Source organism: Rhinichthys klamathensis, unplaced genomic scaffold (assembly GCF_029890125.1).
Source record: "Rhinichthys klamathensis goyatoka isolate OS25496 unplaced genomic scaffold, OSU_Roscu_1.1 h1tg000170l_1, whole genome shotgun sequence".
Lineage (NCBI taxonomy): Eukaryota > Metazoa > Chordata > Actinopteri > Cypriniformes > Leuciscidae > Rhinichthys > Rhinichthys klamathensis.
Window position 1 is genome coordinate 2,343,757 of NW_026606701.1, and position 14,126 is coordinate 2,357,882.

The window sequence follows — 14,126 nt, forward strand, 5'->3', positions numbered from 1 at the left end:
TCATTTTACATAAATTGGCATGCAGACCAACAAGAAGAATTACAAAATAAAACCATTATCTCATTTTGGTTTAGGAAAAAAACAACAAAAAAACATGTCAGGCCAGAAAAATAAACTTCTCATAAAAAACATCCCATTGATACATTAAAAAAGGCAACGATTCCAGAAACATGAAAACCTACAAACGTTTTTTTTTCGGGGGGTGTTGGTCACTTCTGTATAATGTGTGTAATGTAAAAAGAATACAAAACAGTACAAAGCACTCGAATATTCACATACTGACTTACATTTGATATTGGCTTGTTATATAAATTGAATTCACATACATAATGAGGCACAGAATGACCAAGTGAGGCATTGGCCTGTTATTGTCATGGCTGAAGAAGAGCCTCTTCGTTTTACACTCAACACAGGATATACGTCCTCATGATGAACTGCGCTCCTCATCAAGTTCACACAATTTTTTCATACTGATATCTTGCTGTCCATGCAGCTCGCAGCGGTTGGCTCAGCATTCGATTCGTCATCCGCTGGTCAACAATGTATTTACAGTCCACTTTGATTTCATCTGGAATGAATCTTGGTTCAAAGCAAGGTCAACTATAACCAGCCTCAGTGTCTCCGCTGAAATCAGTAAACACGGCCGTAGACTCACTAGAGGCTGTTGGCATTGTCAAAAGGCAAAGTTTTCAGGCAAACCTTGAAGCAAAGATGCCCCCGTGTTTGGAATGTCGAATCAAAACAATCCTTCAAAAGCCATCCGATTTGTCCTCGCCGGTCTTATTTCTTAAGACACTGGTACATGAGTGCTCTGGGATTCAGCATGTAGCGCTCAGAGTTGAAGAACTTGAGATACTGAGGCATAGAGGACCTCGGGGTCATGTACGACACACCTGGAGCCACGGCCATCGCTTCAGCAAGCTTCTGCTTCATTTCTTTAACCTCGTGGTCTTGTTTCAAAATTTTAACTGTAGGGAAAGACATTAAAACAGATGTTAATATTGTGGCCGATACCGACAAGCCAATAATCATTTTATATTCATTTATTGATTTATATTATATTATTATTATACTAAAATTCTATACAGTTTTGTCTGTAACAGAAACATTTGTTAGCATGAACTAATAATTAACAATATTTCTATAGCATTTATTAATCTGAGTTCATTTCTAAATTTACTCATTTTTAGGGGCCAAGCATCAGCCCATAGAACCGTATGGTAAAAAGTTGTGAAATTTGGCACACTGATAGAGGACAGTCCAAACGTTCACCACAGCAAACTTGGAATCTCTAACTCAATCTCTCTAGCACCACCAACTGTCCAAATTTTCACTTATGTTTATGTTAATAACTTTTGAACCGTAAGGGCTAGAAAGAAAAATATGTTTTCCTCTGATCCCTTGGCATCAAGCCGTAATTTCCCCAAAACAACTCCTAGATGGTTTGTCCGATTTTCACGAAAATCGAATCGGATTATTTTCAGACCATGCTGGCAAAAAGTTATCAAAAGATTTTTGATAAACCCAAACGTTCTCGAATAACGCGCAAACAAATTCGACGAAGAGCACGCCAAATTGGATGCAAGGCTGTATCTCCGCAGCGCTTTAGCGTATTCAGACCAAACTTGGTACATGTCAATGTCATCACAAGTATGATCTGAGGCAACATGCAGCATTTCCGCACAGCACCACCTACTGGTCCGGAGATATAAAAAAATATTTTTGCTTAAAACTTCTGAAAGGTTTGCCCAAAAATCATTGGTCTCATTAGATTCGTTCCTACATGCCGAGTTGCATATCGGCCATATTGGACATATGTTATTTTGAATTTTGTAGTAAAATCCTGTATTTTATGAACGCATTAGCGTCATTACGAAACTTGGTATGGGTCATCGGCGGCCATGCTCTGAACGAACATTGGCTTTGCCTTACAGAAGATGGTGAGGGATTTAAAATGTTGTAAATGCGTAATAGCATTTTTTTTACTTAACAGGAAAGGTATTTATTAAACAGATAAAAGTAGCTCAAGCATTCACTATTGTGAAGGGTCAAATTCATCCGCAGTCATGCAGAGCTGAAGTACAACCAAAATGCAGTTTTTGTTTTTTAACCTCTAACGTTAGATGGCCAAAAGTTACATAGTATGCCTTTACATATCCGAGGTTGACTGATGAAGATGTTTAGAAGATCTCTAAAAACTGCCCTTATGGCATTGATATATCATGTATTCTTAGAAACAATAGTAGCATTGTGAGTCTTGGATGGATAACTGGCATAATGTGAAATGTGATGAACCTTGTGCTATTTCGAGCTGTCTGCGTGCGTCTCCCAGCGCAGAGAAGAGGTCTAGTTTGAGACGGGTTTCTGCACTCAGGTTGTACTCTAGATGATGAGCCTTGTCTTGCAAGGAGGACAGAGCTGAGAGCAAAGCGTCCGCCTCCTGCTCGCTGCATCTGTTCCTCTGGAGGGTCTGGGGAGGAGCATGAGAATATTGCACAGATGAGACGGTAACAGAACAGTACAGGATGTAATAATGGTGATATAAAAGATTTGATGAACAATTGAATTTTATTTGTCTAGTTTCAAATAAACTTCCAGTGGAAAAGGCTGAAGTGTGTAATTGCTTTCTGATTTTAAAATAGTACTTTCAACTTTCAGACTATGCACTGAATTTGGTGAAGAGCATTCTTTAAGTACGGACCCAGATGATGAACGTGATTTCACCAAGTACAACGTGTTCCTGGATCAATATCTTTGTTGATCCTGGAACAACATTCCAATCAACCAATCAGATTTGAGGGACAAGTTTACAGTTTATGCCAAGTTTAGGTTTACAACCAGGATTAGGAGCTTTTACATCAGTGTTTTTCACCAATCATTTTCCTCTGAGTTTAGAGATAAGTTATAGGGAGGGTTAGGTTTAAGGGTAGGGATAGGGTTAGGACAACATTTTCGGATAGGAATGATGTTCCAGTATCAACAAAATAAGTCCACCGTGCCATAAAAATTAAAGCCCCGGACAACAACCAGAGCAGCAGGACGTCTTACGTCACTGCAAAGTTCCAACTGGCGGTGCGGATGCAACCAGGAAAATGGCCCTAGAGGAACATTTAGTTCTCAGGGAACTGCCCTGGTGGCTGGTTCCAATAACTATAACTACCCTGTACGAAAGCCCTTAATGTTGATCCAGGAACATGTCTTACTTGGCAAAATCACAGTGACTGCAGACATTCTACTAACATACTACATGCTACGTTCTGAAGAATGTTGTCTGCCAATTTTAAGCTTCAGCTCCAGTGTTATTATCAAGGGATAGTTTCCACTGGCTGCTCACTTAATAATCTCTGTGAAGGCAGTATGTTAATCAGGCAAATTTCTCCCACTGGACATAAATACTGGACATTTGTGCAATGATGTATGGGAAATATGGGAAATATGCAGAAGCAGGGAATTATTAAGAATGATTTTTGTCATTCCTTTGGTTGCCACTAGAGGTACATAATTACACACTTCACTTTTACATGTTTGTCTTCAGCTTAAAAGGAGTATATAGTGTTGTAGATCATACATTTTTGGATGGTCAGCTATTAAAAAAAAAAGTTTACAAATTTTAAAAGCAAATTATTATCATTATATAGCATTAATTTGTTGATTTAACTAATTACAGAAAATATTGTGCATTTTTTTGTATGTATACATTCAAATGTTGCATACAGACATTAAGTTTAATAAATACCTTGCAGACTTGCATTACTGTTTCAATTCCAAAAAAAAAAAAAAAAAAAAATTGGAAATGCTTTCCAATTAAAGAGAAAAAACATTAAAAAGATTGAATTAAATTCATAATACAAAAATTCTCAGGATGCACAATAGTTTCTGAAAGACGTGGTTTCTGTCTTGGCATGGTTTATACAACAGATGGCACTAACAGCATTTAAACGTGGCAAGGAACAAGAAATAATGACAAAAAACAAAAAAAAACAAAGCAACCCTGCTGAAAAAGTCCAGCACAAACCAGCATAAATTCCATGGTGGTCCAGGCTGGTTTCTGCTGGTTAGAGATGGTATCTTGCTGGTCTTGCAGGGAACCAACAAACATGCTGTTCCCACACTTCCCAGCATGCAAAACATACCTGATGCTGGTGACCAGCAATGCAGGATTTTTCAGAGGGGAAAAACACAGAATCAGCATTCCAAACCATAAAAAAAAAAAGATCCACGGACTGAACACCACAGAAAGCAAGCTACCGGATCCACATAACATGAAGAACACAGAAATATGAACCACAAATATCCATTACATCACAACTATTCAATGCAGTACATGTAACTGAACAGATCTACGAACCGCGTCCTTTACCTCCACTTCATTCTCTAGAGCTATCATTCGATTTTCTTTCTCCTGATATTCCAGCTGTAGTTGTTTGTACTCTGAGTCTAGATCTTTAGCTTTTTTCCTCAACATTTGAGTTTCACTGTGTTCTTGCCTACAGTGGATGGAAAAATACAACAATTTACAGGTTTATTTTTGCCATTGCTATTTTGAATTGAGGGTTCTTCTGCCAATTATAACCATAATTGAAAAGCAGGCCATTTAGACCTTGTCTCAAAGACACAGATTAAGCATCATTCAACATCACACAAACATGATTAATACGCATATAAATGCTTCTTGCACTCTTGCTTTATAAATACAATTACCTATGTGATGCGCTCCGGAGTAACATTGTTGCTTCATCAAATTTTTGGGCTCTGACTTCTGCAGTTTGTTTTTCTACTGCAACTCGACCCTCTGTTTCCCCTCTGATTTTCTTTTCCAGCAAGGAACAGTTTTGTTTGTCCTTCTGTCTGGATTTTGTGAGACACTGAATCCTGCACAGCAACGCACCAAAGAATTTAAAGGAACAGCGTTAGATTTGGTCAAGTTACACATACTCTTACAATAAAAAAAAGCATGAGCTTTCATAGTTATCTTTGTGGCACATCATTCATTTTTAATGTATACACTACTGTTCAAGTGATTTTAATTTTTTTTTTTTAAAGACGTCTCATGCTCAGCAAGGCTGCTTTCATTTGACCAAAAATACAGTAAAACAGTAATATTGTGAAATATTGTTACAATTTAAAATAATAATATTTTATTTGAATATATTTTTAAAATGTAATTTATTCCTGTGATGGGAAAGCTGAATTTTCAGCATCATTACTCCAGTCTTCAGTGTCACATTATCCTGCAGAAATCATTCTAATATGCTGATTTGCTGCTCAGGAAACATTTAATTTATTATCAATACTGAAACCGAGATTCATTTTCAAGGATTCTTTGATGAATGGGAAGTTAAAAATATCAGCATTTATTTAAAATAGATTTTTTTTATACAACACTTGATGTATAAAAGTATTAATTCCTGTATAAAAAAAAAATGAAATTAGAAATGGAACGGTAGTGTAAGTGTTTCAGAGCTAGCATTTTATGTATTCTGAATACAAACAAATTATATTTGTACACTTTTTTTTGCTAGTGGTATTTTGTATCTTTTTTTCTTTTCCTTTTCATCTCTTGGTAACACTTATTTATAGGGGGGGGAACATTACTGGGACAAAGATTTGGTGATTGCGATGGAAATGGCGCCACAGTTGTGGGAAGGTAGTAAATGAATAATTTCCGCATAATAAATAATGAAATGCGTAATTTAGTCTTTGTTTAGATTACCATAGTTTTTAAAAGTAAATTTTTTTTTTTTATAATGATTTTTCATAGTTTGTTTAAAAGTCTGAGACGAGAGTAATACAATCTATACATAAAGTCATGGTAAAAAACGATTCACATTTGAATGTTATATAATATAAAAAAAGAAACCCCATTTGTTTGATGTATAAACACAAATCAAGCAGTCAATCTTCAATCAGTGTGACCGAACATCAACCAGAGCACTAATGCCAAGACCAACAGGAAGAGATCAGAGGACTCACTTGTTCTGCAGCAGTTCATTTGCATGTCTGAGCAGAGAGACTTCAGGGCGCAGACTGTGTTCACTGTTGGTAAGATTACAAATGTGACTGCGCAGCTCCTGCTCACTCTGTCTGCTCGCCTGCAGCTCTCCCTTCAGCTTCCTCATTTCTTGTTCCAGCCTGTGGAACAGACAGATACAGATCACTGTGTAAATGTACTCAAAATCCATTAACCATCTGCAAACCTATATGAATTTTGAGCTGAATCAGTACATATAGAAATGAAATAACACAAACATACCTCAACATCTGGTCGGCATGTGGGTTTGGAGGACTTGGTGAGATGTTCGACGAGCACCTTTCGGCAGAGTCCCCTATCGAGTTGATTGCTTTGGGGGCTTTCTGCCTTTTCTCCCCTTTGCTATTAGGGATATTCACTGAACCTCGATGCACTTTAGGCAGGGAGCTCTTGGAGGGTCTTTGAGCTTTGCTGCTCTGGTCCTCCTGAGGTAGGTTTTCAGTCGTTTCTAACATGGATGTAGAGTCCAAATGAAGTTCACCTCCACGATGCTTGGGACCCGGAGTTTGTGGATTTGTGTCTCTTTCGGGTCTCGCAGGAAGTCTGTGGATTTGAAGGCAGTCTTCCATGTTTTGTTTGTCCTCTGAGGTGACGGCATCAGATGGACACTGGTATTGCGTCGGCCTGGATTTGGCCACCTTATATTTGGGATCTGTACAAAGACGTGTCACAATTTTAATGAAATTGTTTTTGATTACTAAATTGAATTGCAAACTATGTCATCATTCAAATAGATTTTCTGAGCAATATTAAAGTATTTTGATATTATGTGATATTATGAAAAATGTCTGCAAAGGTCTTACAAAGCAGAAATTCCACTCGGCCCATCCACACCAAGAACGATAACTATATTAGCGTCCACACCAGAGGAGGATATAATTCTGTTTATTTTAAGCATGTGCTGCAGTTTTGTCGTCGCCATTTTAAATGCTTAAGCTCTGAAAGCATGGTTTCTGATTGGCTTTGATTTTTTTGTTGTTGAAATAAATCATTCTAAAAGTGATTTCAGTGATATTGTTTCTCTGTGCCATTATCGTTATGTTGTGGTGTGGAGTGGAGTGTACTCCTTGGTGTGAACAGCCCTGTACTGTTTCTAAACCCCCTGAAAAGCCTCGATTGTAGTCTTGAGTTTTGTTCTGTGAATGTACATGTCACACATGTATCATATATCACTATATCATTTAAATAATTTTCGCCCGACACATCCACACAAAAAAAGAAAAGAAAAAAAAAGTGGGACAAGGCCTGGTTGAATTGCGTTATAGTGTGTAGAAACACATGGTTATAAAGGGGCGTGACTTTTCCAAAACACAATCAAAGTGGTTGACCAATCACAACGCACTGGCCCAGCTGACCAATCAGCAAATTACGATGTAAAATATGGGGAAAATGTTTTTTTTTTAACATTTAAGCATGAAAACATATTCTAGTAGACCCCAAAAACAACATTTAGACTTTGTAAAAGGGTATAATGCTCTCTTTAAACAATATCAAACTATTGAACATTTTAGAAAGACTTTTGGAAATATGTCTCTTATTATATGGTATACCGTTAAAGAAATTTCACGTACCTTCCAACACCAATTTTGGGTACAGGTGCATATAAGGAGGTAGGGATTGTTGCAGGAGATCCATGTGGAGGTCACTGTCACTCTGAACAGATTTCTGAGTACGCAGCTTAAACATACCGGAGAAGTAGCAGGTTGCATCAAATCCCATATACACTAGTGGATAACCAATGCTGGAAGAAATAATTATTGTACAGTATGAAACACAGCTGGTGAAGTTGTAGTTCATTTAAAACCCCAAATAACATTTTGCTCTAAAATGGACAATTAGGACCTACCAGTGTGCAGCAAATAGATGGGACAGATTTGCATGAGGGCTTTTCAGGTCCCTCAACCGTAGAGAGGCCTCCATATACACTAAGAGTATCCATAATGTCACAGTTGACATACAGATGCCCTTCTCTGCAAGTAAGTACGTGAGTAAGTAAGTAAATACATACATAAGTTTATAGACAGTCTGTAATACTTTCAGGTGCATCACTGTAAAAAAATATTTTCATGATTTGTTATCACAACAATTTTCTTTTGTCAAATCAATTTATGTGGTTCAGATAACATAATATTTTGAATTTCTGCTGATTTAACCAATCATTATATTAACTCAAGTTTTTAATTTCAATAAACTTAAAAATGTAAGACAACCAGGTTACTTACTTTTTTAATTTAAACCAACAATCATTTTATACAGACTCTATCTGTGCGTGTTAAAGAAATGGCAACTTCATTAGAAGCGTTTAAGGCTTACCTGTATGCCACATATAGTTGAGTAAGACATATGTGCTGGCTGCAAAAAACAACCAGTGTAAGGGTACAAAAATTAAACAGAATAAGTCCAGGGTAAATGCTGCACACACAAAAACCACACAGATGGCCTGTAAAAGAAAAGCAGAGGTTATTTTCTTTAAGTCTGTTTTTTATGTCATTTGAAATGCACAAAGGCAGCAGAACATAAAATTGATATCATATATTAGATAGGAAATAAAAATGGAACAAGAAAATATATTTTTTTTACCATAGAAAAGGTTTTGTTATTATTCTAAAAATAAACAATACAATTGCATGCTGCCTACCAGTCCATGACAGTGGAAGGTGGTGTAGACGGTCCCTAGAAAGAGCCAGCAAGGCCACAGGTACTCCAGTCTGAACTCCAGAACAAAGTCAGCTAACAGCACCAGCATCCAGACAATCATGAACTTCAGAACAGAGTAAGCGCTGAAAACAGGACATAGAATTACGATTTTAGTCTATTCCCCCCAACAAAGAATCGTAATTTTGCAGTGTTATTTGAGTTATTGACCAATAACAGACAATTGTTTTATGTGAATTATTTTTTATTAATAAAAAAATAAATATGTTTGACGTTTAACTAAAGTCGAAACAGAAGTCAGAACTACGCGTTCTACAGAAACGCGGGTTCTGTTTATACTTTTTTTTTTTTTGCTTCCTATTGACTCAAAAACAAACAATCCTGTTCTGTATTTCAAAAGAAATATGAGTCAGAATATACGTTAGATGTTAAGGCCCAAAGTAAGTTCTTGAAGACGTTACAATCCATGTTTTGGTCGCACAGTCCATTGTGCTCCATTCCTTTGTTCGGGCTTTCTGCTCTCCACATCCTTTTGTGTTTGGTAACCATGGCAACATTTCATCTTCTGCATCAGCACCTAAACGTCGAATCTACAGTGTTGCCATGTCTATTTAAAGAACCGCTTCAGGAGAAATCTGCGCACGTTCATTTCACTATGAAGCGTAGCTATAAACACAGGAGGCTAATTGTCCAGATGACTTACACTATAAGAGACGGCGTCAGTTCAGACTACACTGTTGTGTGTTAACCTCACTAGGAACAATAGTCTGAAATCAGCAAACCTGATCGAATAAAAACGCACCCAACAACTTATAAACACAGCTCTATTAAAGTCAGGCTATATTAATTTATAGATATGCATAATTCACGGCACATTATACAGCTCAGAAACAAAATAATCTCTGAGAAAAAATATATTACATAGACGACATTCCTACGCGCATATTGTCTAGTCAGAGGCCCTTGTCAGTTTGTCTGTGTTTTCAGACATCGTATTGTCATGAAGAAATAACAAGACTACTTGGATGACACTGCATCAAACAACATAATAACTAGGCTCAATAATATCAGAGCTTTAAATAAATGAAATACCATAACATTTCTTAATATGCAATGCTAATGTTAAGTGGCGGATATTTTTATTTATTTAAATATTTTGTTAGCAGCGTGGCCCGCTGCACTGTTTCCACACGAAATATTATAGATTCGGCCCTGCGTTCATCCATTAAATCACAGCGAGCTTTCGCTCTGAATTAAACCCCGATTTCTTATCATAACAGCAGATGCTGTTTGTTTGTTGTTTGCGTCAATCCGTTGAGCGCGCTATGAATAGCCAAGCGCGAGCCATTCAGGTGACGACGAATAAGAGCAATAACAAAACAACAAAGCAGCGCGCGCTGTCATACCTTTCGGAAATCTTCTCCGTGAGCTTAATCTTTTTCATTTTCCGTAGCCTGCCTATATCCATGTAGCGTTTCTTCATATTATGGCTTCTGGTCCTGCTGGCTATTTTAGTCCATTAAACAGGTAATTGTAGTAAGACTGGAGGTCTCATTTACAGTAACCTGAGCAGAAGCGCTTTGTGCGTGAGTGAGTGGAGGTGGATGTGCGCACGCTCGAGAACTTCACACAGAACCGAGCGCCACATCTGCGCTGTCTGGAGAACAAGGGCTCAGAAATGCGTTGCAAATACAGTGTGTGACTAACACAGATGCGGTATGAACGCGTAAACATTTAAAGTGACTGAGTTCACAAACCAAAATCAACATAGTTTATTTAATATTTATTTTTAAAATAGATTTTTAAAAAGGTTATAGAGGCTATCAAATTCATAATATTTTAAGTAGGCTACCATTTGAAATAAACAACTACAGATTTACTATTTGCTTCGCTCTGATTGGACTCAGAATAGAATAGATAAATAGATAGATAGACAAACACAGACAGACAGACAGGCAGATTGATACAGACAGACAGACAGACAGACAGAAAGATAGACAGACAAATAGACACAGACGGATAGACAGAAAGATAAATAGACACAGACACAGATAGATCGATAGACAAGCAGATAGACAGACAAACGACCGACAGACAGATAGATAGAAAGAAAGACAGATCGATCGCTAGACAGACAGGCAGATATAGATAGACAGACAGACGGATAGACACAGACAAACAGGCAGATAGACAGACATAGACAGATAGACATAGATAGATGAAACAGATTGATATGGTATGGCAGCTGCTCCACACTGGAAAGGAAAGCCCTACAAAGGGTTGTTAAGACAGCTCAGAAAATAATTGGCACACAACTACCAGCAGCTGAGGACATCTATTACATGCTGTCTCAAGAAGGCAAGTTTCTACCCCAATGCCATAAGACTGCTCTACATCTCAACTAATGTTTAACTAACACTAATGTTTATCACTTGTGTTAGTGTTAGGTAAGAATACTGGAGACTTTATAATGTCAAAAATGTCACTTTATTGTCATTTCTTCACTGATTATCTTGTCAATTATTTTGTCAATTATTTTGTCATTTCTGTACATGTATATTTTTTGTTTATATAGCAGTGATATTTGTTGTATTTTGTCTGTCTGTGGAGTACCATTCAAGTATTTTTTTCAGAGAGATGATAGATGAAACGGTTAGATGGACAGACAGACAGCTAGCTGTTAGGTACCTGATAACAAAATAACCTGGATCTAACACTGCAAAGCTCTTGGTCTAACCCAAAATAACACTTCCTCTTATTTCCACACAAAGGTCTTCGTTGGAAACAAAAATAAAGGAAATAGCACCTTATTGTGGTGTTGTATAGCCAGTGAGTATAACATTTTAGGTAAACTCCTAAGTTATTCCAAGAGTATACTGCACCACTTTCCCTTCCAAGAAGTACATTTTGGAAATGTAATGCCATTGACTCTGGCTATCTGATTTTGCTGTTTTTCACCTCACACTACAAGATAAAATCTTTCACCAGTTTCCCGACCACATACACATCTCAATTGTCTAAATACCCTATAATATCCTTCTGCCAGTGGCTTGATCTGGTGTTTCAATAGAAATCTGTTGAGAAAACACTGGGAGCCTGAAACTGTAGTCTGGTACCTGTCAGTATCTAGCAGTCGGCAATGCATCCAGAAAACAAATTAAGGAGATACTAAGAACACTTGTTATATTGTCTTTACTTTTTTTTAATTGATGCTTGTATTATGAATGTTTATAAATATCACTGCCTTCAACCATCTGCTTTCAGTAGTATGTTGTACTTTTTAAACAACTTTGAAATGTTGAAAAAAATAATTGATATACAATTAGTTGTTTCTTTCTGCAGCCAATGTGATTTTCAACTCAAAATAATTCATTAATAATACTTTGAGAACACAGAAAAGATTCAAGAAACTGTCTTTGAAACATGGGCAACTTAAAGCACATAATTATAATTCTCTCAGAAGAAGAACTTATGCCACACAGTCAAATAGGCATCATTCTGGTGGGCAGTCATCTATATATTTCAGTTGCGCAATTGTGTTTGTGCAATTGTGCTGGAAGAATCTCCACATCCATCTGCTCTCACATACTGTAGGGTCTGCTGTCAGATGCAGGCGTTTATTTCTGGGTGATGGGAAATGAATTCTGGTCCATCAGTTCTCCTACTCGCTCCTGGAGAATCTGCACAACTTCAGCTAGGATGAAAACATGCGTGTCATCCAAATCCTGGATGATGAATTTCTTCCCCAACGCTGACGTCTCATCCAGATATAGAAGAAATTGCTTCATAGCTGGGTCACTGTTTCATATTTTAAAAGAAGAACCACAAATGAAGGTGCAATGACGCATAACTTTTATTTTTAAGGTGCACTCAGAATGTTATTGTTTGTTAGGCATCGACTGGATAAGATGGGTCAAGGATGTAGCCACATGCAAAAGCAAAGGTTTTCAGTTAGAGATGACATTGAAGTAATACTCTAGTCACTGTCAGCAATGATTATTTATACCACAAGCAAATATTAAATAACTGGTTACAGTCAATGGTGTTTTGCTGGGCACGCAATGTTACCAATGGCATGTGGTGACTCGCTCCATGTAAAATAAAACGGATTTAGGCTACTGATCTGACTGGAGTATAATTTAATTTAAGTGAACATGATTTCAAACATACATATTTTTTAAAGTCACAGTTGAAATCTTTTTTTTTTTTTTAATTTTTAAATGTGAGATAATTTACTGTATGCACCTTTAAATCGTTTTTGTGACTTGTAAAACTTACCATTCAACGAGAACTCCTTTTAAGACGTTAACCATTTTTGACGGGATGTGATAACACTGCTGTTCCTTCAGTTAAAGCGTCTGTTTCTATCTGAGGACAAAAGGCAAAGTTGTTTCGAACATTAGAAATAAAAAAAAGTTAGCAGTACATCATGAATGTTTGTAATCGTTACAAACGTTTGACATACTGTGCGTCTCTCCAAACGCATACGCCTATCTTGTGAATTTACAAACCAAAATTTTCAGGAAAATAACAAAATGATCTAGTCGCAATAGTCTTCCTCTACTAACTGACTAGCATTCGGTTTGTGAGCTTTACTGCCCCCTGTTGGCCAGGAGCACAGTTCTGAGAAGAAAAAGCTGCTCATAAAAAGTGATATAATCCCATTTAGTGTAGAAATAGTAATTCAGAAATACCCATTCAGTGTAAAAAAAGTAGTAAAAGTATATGATTTAAGTGGAATATAAAGTTAGGATACACAGCTTTATTCAGCGTGATAAAGATGTCACAATTATTGTGTCTTGCACAGTCACCATCAAAATCAAAGTAGTAGGGTCCCATGCAAGTATTACAATTAATACATTAGTGAAAAAATACTGGAAAATTACCGCCAAGATCACAACCAACCTGTAACTGAGGTAGGGATACAAAGAAGGCTGGTGAGTTAAGAAAATAAGGCTAGTTTTTTAGTCTGTGTTATTAAATATGTATTTTTCTTCCAAGAATAAATAAAACGGACTTTCTATAAATGAGTTTTAAAAATGTGACGTGATATAGTAAACAATAAACTTGATCCTCATTTCTTTTTGTTATAGCTTAAAGGTAAAATAAATGCTGAAAAGTTCTCACTTAAAATAATTTAAGCAAAATACAGTACAAGGCAATGGTGAAGAGGGCAAAACATGAAAAGGTAAACCCAGATGTTTTGACAAAGCATATTCATATTGGCAAGAATTTAAAAATGAAAAGAAAAAATAAATAAAACTGAAAGGTCAGTGGTGTTTCCATCTCACAAATTAATGGACATGAAATGGTTAAAGGATCATGAAAAAAAGGTTCAGTTGCGATTTTAGTACTTCCTTTCAGTAGAGGTCAAATTATAATTTTTTTTATGTAATGGTTGAATCCTCAAGAGGCAATGACATGGCAAGAGATTGGTTTT

General features: G+C 36.7%; 2 protein-coding genes across 3 annotated transcripts; both read right to left on the reverse strand.

Moving 5' to 3' along the window:
- Positions 1-187: 187 nt before the first annotated feature.
- On the reverse strand, positions 188-10,347 carry si:dkey-12h9.6 (macoilin). Of its 2 annotated transcripts, none has more exons than XM_056259918.1 (11): positions 10,093-10,347; positions 8,670-8,811; positions 8,345-8,471; positions 7,878-8,001; positions 7,603-7,772; positions 6,254-6,683; positions 5,974-6,132; positions 4,702-4,872; positions 4,349-4,487; positions 2,296-2,470; positions 188-968 (listed from the first exon to the last, which is right to left on the reverse strand). In XM_056259918.1, exons 1-11 carry the CDS (start codon positions 10,167-10,169, stop codon positions 781-783), a joined length of 1,902 nt encoding a protein of 633 aa, XP_056115893.1. In that variant the 5' UTR covers positions 10,170-10,347; the 3' UTR covers positions 188-780. The 2 variants fall into 2 exon arrangements, with proteins under 2 accessions (XP_056115893.1, XP_056115894.1); XM_056259919.1 differs by having other exon boundaries at positions 4,361-4,487; positions 10,093-10,346.
- A 1,830-nt stretch (positions 10,348-12,177) lies between these two features.
- gtf2h5 (general transcription factor IIH, polypeptide 5) lies at positions 12,178-13,225 on the reverse strand. Its single transcript, XM_056259784.1, has 3 exons — positions 13,152-13,225; positions 12,965-13,054; positions 12,178-12,484 (listed from the first exon to the last, which is right to left on the reverse strand). Exons 2-3 carry the CDS (start codon positions 12,997-12,999, stop codon positions 12,304-12,306), a joined length of 216 nt encoding a protein of 71 aa, XP_056115759.1. The 5' UTR covers positions 13,000-13,054; positions 13,152-13,225; the 3' UTR covers positions 12,178-12,303.
- Between the last annotated feature and the right edge of the window lie 901 nt (positions 13,226-14,126).